The following is an 8,177-nucleotide window of genomic DNA, read 5'->3' as shown; positions in this document are numbered from 1 at the left end:
TTTAGTGTTTTACAAAGAAAATTGGAGTAAAAAAACAGACACACTTTGAGGCTACTTCGCGTAGCCTCAAAATATCGGCAAACTGCATTACATGAGTGCTAGACAACATCATCAATTTTTTGGCTAGTCACTCGATAATTATTGAGGGTATAACGGAGCATGTATGGACAAGTAATGCGCTGGAGATATCAATGTGCGGATCTTACCTTCTTCGAGGATGTGCGGATCATCATCTCCTATGACCTCTAGCGTGGGTTTGCCTCGCGTTTCCGGTAAGAACCAGCACGCAAGCGCGGCAAGAAAAGTAAGGCCACCCATCAAAGCGAACGGGGAGAATAGCGTTTATCCGGGTGAGTTGGACCACGAACGGAGCAAGTGCCGCCCCGACACGACTAATGACGGACAGGAGACCCATCCCGCTATTCCTGAGATGAGATACAAAGGCGATTTAAAAAAAAAGATGTTACAAAATGGCTGAGAGGCAGGGACCCATCCCGCTATTCCTGAGATGAGATATAAAGGCGATTGTAAAAAAAAAAATGTTACAAAATGGTTGAGAGGCAGGGACCCATCCCGCTATTCCTGAGATGAGATATAAAGGCGATTTAAAAAAAGATGTTACAAAATGGCTGAGAGGCAGGGACCCATCCCGCTATTCCTGAGATGAGATACAAAGGCGATTTAAAAAAAAGATGTTACAAAATGGCTGAGAGGCAGGGACCCATCCCGCTATTCCTGAGATGAGATATAAAGGCGATTTAAAAAAAGATGTTACAAAATGGCTGAGAGGCAGGGACCCATCCCGCTATTCCTGAGATGAGATATAAAGGCGATTTAAAAAAAGATGTTACAAAATGGCTGAGAGGCAGGGACCCATACAGCTATTCCTGAGATGAGAAAGAAAAGCGACAGTAAAAAATAGAGAAAGAGCTTAGGTGGTCAATAGAGAGAGGGATAATTTCGAAAACTTTTTACCGTTTTTGACAAAAATGCCTCGGCAGTGTATATGGCGCTCTATTACTTTATAGATGACATCATACCTGACCATTGTTGGGAATAGCTCAGCGGAGAACACGTATAGGCCGTTGAATGAGGTAGTGATGCACAGTTTACCTAGCATTCCACCAGTGACGCGACCGATAATAAATCCTAAAAAGAGCCAAAGCATACCATTATAATATAAAATAGGTACTTGATTCGCACAGGCAATTCGAGCCGGATAGGTTGATGAATAGTGGTGATTACGATGATAATCGTTGAAAACCATGATGCTTATGATGAATGATGACGGCGACAATAATAGTGACGATGATGATGATGATTATAATAGTGACGAAGATGGTGATGATAATAGTGATGATGATGGTGATGATAATGATGATGATGATGACGACAATACAGTGAAGATGATGATGATGATGATTAGGATGACGACGACAATAATAGTGACAACGGTGATGATGGAGATGACAACGGCGGTTGCGCAGGTGATGATGATTATGATGACGATGACAATAATAATGACGATGATGACGATGACGATGATGATGATGATGATGATGATGATGATGATGACGACAAACCAAAATAAGTCCAACCCACCTAGATTATTCGTCCCTGCTGGTATAAATGACACTGTGATGCACGCGATGGCGCCGATTAGAGTGTAAGCCACTACGGTTCGCTTACGACCAAACCTATTGCAGTTATGGATGAGCAACACATTCGCAGGAAACTCCACAAGGCTTGTCAACACAAAATTCAGATAAATACTTCCGCCGAAATCACCAGCGCTCATGGAAACTCCGTAATATACCATTCCATTTACAAACCTGAAACGAAAAAGAGATTCAGGAGTCCCTTAGACAGGAAACCAGTCGAAACCTTTGATTTATTTTAACAAAAATATTTTTTATTAATTATTCATGAATAACATGACGGAGATATATATAAATATTGCTAGCTCAATATAAACAAGCAATGCGCGCGTATATATAAACAATGCGCACGATACACGCCACCATGCACACATAAATTACCATTCGCATAAACAACGTGCTCACATATACACTGCACACATATAATTGAGCATATGTACAAACCTCATGCGCACATGCGCATATGAACATACCATGAACACATATACTCATACCGTAAGCAAATAAAACTGCGCACATATATACAAACCACGCGCACATATACTCAAATCATACGCCATTTATCTGTGTGCACATATATACATGTCATGCACACATAACATACACATGTATTACCTATGCGCATACACCTATTTTAATGAACGTTGTCAGGGCAATTGGCGAATGGCAAATGGCAGTTCTGAGACCAATCACTGCTTATGGGTATAATTATTTGTAAGAATAAAGATGATAAGTGATATAATCGCAGAAGTTATCTACATTTTCCTACATTCAGTAGAAAAGACGTGTTCCACGGTGTTGATAGCAGAACTGCCATTTGCACTTGGCATTTGCTATTTGCACTGACCACATATTTTGAAATAGGTTTATACATAACAGTGCGCCCATATGCACAGCCCATGCGTTTATATTGTCACGCAACTCCCGTCACGCGACCAGAATTAGGGACACGTACTTCCACGAATACAAAAGGTTTCCACAGCAGCAAAACCATTGCCGCGAACCATTTCCAACACCTTCTGATGAATGTGTGATCCTAATTTAACTTGGGAAACCAGATGCTCTTTCCGAATATAAACGTTTACCCTTTCTCACACCTAGCTTTGTAACGGTTAAAACGTATGAATAACTAAAGAGGCAATAACAATGTGGATTAAGAGGGAATAGGATTTCAGTTCAGAAGTGATCGGAGGGGAGAGAGAGAGAGAGAGAGAGGGAGGGAGGGAGGGAGGGAGGGAGGGAGGGAGGGAGGGAGGGAGGGAGGGAGGGAGGGAGGGAGGGAGGGAGGGAGGGAGGGAGGGAGGGAGGGAGGGAGGGAGGGAGGGAGGGAGGGAGGGAGGGAGGGAGGGAGGGAGGGAGGGAGGGAGGGAGGGAGGGAGGGAGGGAGGGAGGGAGGGAGGGAGGGAGGGAGGGAGGGAGGGAGGGAGGGAGGGAGGGAGGGAGGGAGGGAGGGAGGGAGGGAGGGAGGGAGGGAGGGAGGGAGGGAGGGAGGGAGGGAGGGAGGGAGGGAGGGAGGGAGGGAGGGAGGGAGGGAGGGAGGGAGGGAGGGAGGGAGGGAGGGAGGGAGGGAGGGAGGGAGGGAGGGAGGGAGGGAGGGAGGGAGGGAGGGAGGGAGGGAGGGAGGGAGGGAGGGAGGGAGGGAGGGAGGGAGGGAGGGAGGGAGGGAGGGAGGGAGGGAGGGAGGGAGGGAGGGAGGGAGGGAGGGAGGGAGGGAGGGAGGGAGGGAGGGAGGGAGGGAGGGAATAAAGCAAGCATCGAATCTACGCTGTCCTATCTTGTCTTATCTATGTTGTCATAAATCCCCTGTGACAATTTCGACAATTTACTCAAATCATACGCCATATATACATGCCAATGCACATATTTACATGCACACCCCAAGTGAACATATACACATTCCATGCACACATAAGGTACTCATATATCATTGCGCATATATACACATACAGTGTACACATAATAAATATACCATGCGCACAAACTACATACCACGCGTAACATTGCAGTAAGGTCAGAACGGCCAATCTCTTGGTACTGAACAACTCTATGATGCCTCGGTTATGCTCTACTTGTGGGGCAAAAAGTTCTTCTTCTGGCATCGACTTCTTGTTTACTCGGGCGACGTTTTCTAGGATTCGTCTGGCCTTGCCTTTACTCCCGGTCACTAGGAGCCAACGGACAGACTCTGGGACAAACCTGGAGAGGACAGAAAGATTTAAAAGACGGTTAAATAGCCATGGTAAGCCATACCTTTGTAATTGTTTTTTATCGACTTTAAAACACAAATTATGCTCGATGACCGTCGTTTCTGTGAGCCCGAAGTACGATCGGAAAGCCAATAAAGCCTATCCATTCGTCCTCCGTTCTGTTTTTATCAGTCCTAAGTCTTATTTAGACAGCATGATTTAGTCGTATGCGACTTGCTCGCCAAAATTCTACAACTCGAGTCGTAGAGGGCGAATAAACTTCGTATAGTACAATACGACCTTACAACTCTGCTATGATGCTCGACTACGAAGGTCGTAGTGTGTAATTCAGGGCTAAGACATGTCGTAAGCAGGTCGCATACGACTAAATCGCGCTGTCTCACAGCCGTAACAGGCCCCAAACATTTTTAGGGAGGGGCACGATACAGAAACCAGCCCTTACTGGTCATTTCCTTATAATTTTTGAAAATATTGGGAGGGGGGCACGTGCCGCCAGTGCCCCACCCCCTGCTACGACCTTATGTCTTAATCAGCCTTTCCACTTACTTCCAGAAGAGAACGATGAATACAAATGGCGCGATAGAGATGATACATAACGTGCTCCAGTCGCGAATAAAGAACGCCTTCAGTGCCAGCACCATCAGGGCAGCGGTAAAATATATCCACACAAGGGTTCCAGCCAAAGCCCGCTAAAACAATATGGCAATTACCTCACAGTTGTGCAATATCAAATACCAGTTACTTGATTAAAGTAGTCAGCGGTCAATTTATAAAAAAAAAATGTGGGATTCATCGCCATACCCATGGGTGGGGGGAGGGGTTGGAAGGGGGAGGGGGAGCAGTCAAAGCTATCATATAAAGTATAAAACCTTTAAAAGAAAAAGTCGACAACAACGCAGATTTATGTTTTTTAGAACGATATTTCGGCAGGCCAATACCTGCCTTCTTCAGGTTATAAATGAGTTACAATGGCATGTTATAGCTAGTATATGTACAAAGTTCATTGATGATTAACTAACAAAAGGTAAAAATAGTAATTGAGTGACAAAGTACAAAGTTCATTGATGATTAACTAACAAAAGGTAAAAATAGTAATTGAGTGACTTGTGGAAGATGGTAAATAGGGTGGTGTGGATTACTAAGTAGCTAAACGGTTTCTTCACGCCGGTTGAAGCCACCGGGTTCAAGAGTGCCAGCGCGAGCTATCAGTATGGCTTCTCTTGCTTTGCGGATGGAGTCGCGGTTATTTCTTATTTTTTCAATAGGTATGAGCTCTATGTCAGAAGTATATCTGCATACATTTCGGCTGAGGAGGGGGGTCGCGATCTCCTAGTACCCCCCTCCCCACCACCTTCCCAGCTGCGCGTCTGATGGGTATTGCGAACTGAAACCTACCTTTGCGGGTCCCACGAGCTCCGTCGCCAAGACAAACATGGACAGAAATCCTCCTCCCTCGAAGAACCCAATAAAGAACCTTAACACCAGCACCAGCCACGACTTTTTGACAAACGCCATGGCCAAGGACAAACCCATTACAAGAATGGCAGACGGGAAGAGGACGCTGCAGCGGCCGTACTTATCAGCGATGATACCCAGGAAGATGGCACCAATCGCCCATCCAAAGAACAGCATGGAGTTAGCCATCCACGCCGTGAAGCTGTGGTCACAAACCAGGTCAAACTGTCGAAGGAAAAAACTGTATTATCAAAACATGCTAACGCAAATTTCTTAGCCAAAAAAACAGCATGGGTTTGCCTTTCATACAGTGAAGCTTTGTGGTCACAAACCAGGTCAAACTGTCAAGGGGAAAAAACTTAAGGGACGGGATACTTGAGGGAGAGGGTAGGGGGTTATACTTTTGAGAGGAGACCAATGTATTCTTTGATTTCACGAAACACTTTTGTTAATTCGCGCAAATGCCTTTTTTGTTATTTCGCGCCTCACCCTCCCCTCTCTCCCTGATAAATGTAGGGGAAAAAGAGAGAGAGAAAAAAAAAAAAGCGATAGAATAGAATAACAAAGAAAACAATACCGAGGAGTCACCGAAATCAATCCCAAGGAATTGCGGTAATCATGGACAAAGGGAAAGCAGAATAAAAAAAACTTGCAATTCTTAAAGTATCATTAAGGGTTTCAAGCGACTCTATTTCTAAAGAACGTAAAACAAAGTCGAAAACAAATACGCAACTTTTGATTGCTACTGAAGGAATACAACATAAACATAGCCTTGCTCAAAACAACCAATACAAACTCTTGACCTTTCATCACACCAAACATATGCAGTTCCGACACATGACTTTGACGCTATCTATTCATTTGACAACCAAACGTGTACTTCACCGCGAAATTCATCTCAACGGCACACGAGCGTATATTTATCGACCTCCGAGAGAAGGGAATAACCAAAGCAAGTCAAACTGAGTACTGCACTCGAAAAAACCCTTGTAAAATTATTATTGATGCCTGGTTCAAATAACTATCACCGCTGTATTATTCGCGCAGTCTCATATTAATATCTATGGTTTTAGTTAATGTAAATTTCCTGATAGTAACACAAATAACACTAAAATGTTTAATATGTCCTTAAAACTGAAAGCCAATCCCTCCACTTTCCCTTTGTTTGTCCATTACTGCAATTTCTTGTTCATTTCGGGGACTCCTGTAGTCTCCTTTGCAGCCGCCCGAGGTCTTTTGCGTGACTCCGACCTCGGCTGCAAAGGAAACTAGGACTCCTGGGGATCGTTTCGGGCCCCGGGATCAGTTGGGGAACTTTTGGGGATCGTTTCGGTGCTGGGATTATTTCGGGTCCCGTACATATCTCCGACCCGTACATAAACTTGACTCTTAAAAAATAATAATAAATAAACGGTATCCACGTGAGACAAGAGCTATATTGAGGTCAATAGGGACACTCATTTTAAACCAGTTTTACAAGTTATCAAACGAGGCTGCTCTAGAAACTTGGCATGTTTTGAGTAGCAAAACATATTTTGTAGAAGTGCACCGGCTAAGCACTGTCTACCTGAATTATAAAATCACAGGTCAAGTAGTTAGGAAGGAACTTCTAACGATGAAACAATTATTTCAAACATCAATTTTTCACGTAGAAAGGTGTATTTGTTTATATACTTATACTTTTCCAACAAAAATAAATCATTTTATTATTGCACTATACATATGTCGTTTAACTATGAAATCACAACAGAGGAACTGCCAAAATACGTCAATCTTTCTTATAATAGCTAAGTACTTTATTCTTCGTAAAGTAAGCAATGTTTTTATTCAGTGAATGGCTTTCTTTACGTGTGATTGACATTCGGCCATTTGCAATAAAAGTCTCAGGCGGTCGAGAGACGTGACAGAAATGTGTCAGTTAAAAAAAATCACGAAACACGTTTAGCAATCTATTATGAACTGCGTTGCAAATGCCTCAATTTCATGTAGAACAAATCAAATATCTTTTCCATATAAAGCTAAATTCTGTTAAAAACTGATGTTCACTTGTAGCCTAAAAGGTGGAACGTGTCCTTCACGTGATAAAACTCACCTCGGTCACAATTGTATGCACGGGTCCTTCGTAGAGTTCTGGGTCTGCAAACTTCCAGTCCGTCCTGTTGAGTTTGCATCTTCGGTGGTACAGCTCTATTGGCTGAGTACTGGTGCTGTAGATTTCCCGTCCGGTTGAATTCGACAGCAAGCACGCACTGCTGTTTGTACTACACATCCAGGGCGGTTCGTAAGCGACGAAAACCATGATCAAAGTTTGGTAAGTCAGCGGGAAAAAAATAAACATAAACATGGCCAAAATGCGCTTCTGAAACGGGCCAAACTGGCCAATTCGCTCCAAGACTTGGTCAACCACTAAGGCCATAGCTAAGTTGCTTATCACTGGCTATTGAAGGACGCTAAACTCCAGGGTCTCGGAAGAAAATGTGCAAGATTTTTATCCCTGAGTCGTAGACACTTTCGTGAGACACTGCGTCCACTCTCCTTCGCAATGAGATAGCTTGTATGTATTGTAAGTATCTTGTACTGGTGTCACCGATAGCGTGAATAGAAAATTTGCAGACCTTGTTAAACCAGTAATTGTAGACCTTTTGCCCTTTGCACCCTGGTGCACGTCTAGTCTCTCCCCGGGCCTGGCGGGGATTTGACAGCTGATTGGAAAGATATCACAGTCACTAATCAGACGGATTCTAGCGAATCTCATTTTGCAATTGAGGCAGCTGTTTTCATATAAAGAAACCGTTGTCGTTTTGGGGGTCTTGTACCGAGGAATTTTAGTTTCTTTTCAGAGACTTTCTCCATTGAC

At 43.8% G+C, this 8,177-nt stretch overlaps 1 protein-coding gene across 1 annotated transcript in view; it reads right to left on the bottom strand.

The window, feature by feature from the left end:
* The window catches only part of LOC5508184 (solute carrier family 22 member 15-like), a 23,694-nt gene extending 15,716 nt beyond the window's left edge, over positions 1-7,978 (bottom strand). The window contains 8 exon segments of the mRNA XM_001628709.3: positions 207-330; positions 332-425; positions 1,041-1,149; positions 1,603-1,832; positions 3,648-3,854; positions 4,412-4,554; positions 5,261-5,545; positions 7,413-7,978. Of these exon segments, the coding sequence (XP_001628759.3) occupies positions 207-330; positions 332-425; positions 1,041-1,149; positions 1,603-1,832; positions 3,648-3,854; positions 4,412-4,554; positions 5,261-5,545; positions 7,413-7,736 (1,516 nt within the window). The 5' untranslated portion in view covers positions 7,737-7,978.
* Between the last annotated feature and the right edge of the window lie 199 nt (positions 7,979-8,177).

This window comes from Nematostella vectensis, chromosome 13 (genome assembly GCF_932526225.1).
Source record: "Nematostella vectensis chromosome 13, jaNemVect1.1, whole genome shotgun sequence".
In the NCBI taxonomy this organism is placed as follows: Eukaryota; Metazoa; Cnidaria; class Anthozoa; order Actiniaria; family Edwardsiidae; genus Nematostella; species Nematostella vectensis.
The sequence above is the reverse complement of the archived record's forward strand: the minus strand, read 5'-3'. Positions and strand labels throughout refer to the sequence as shown.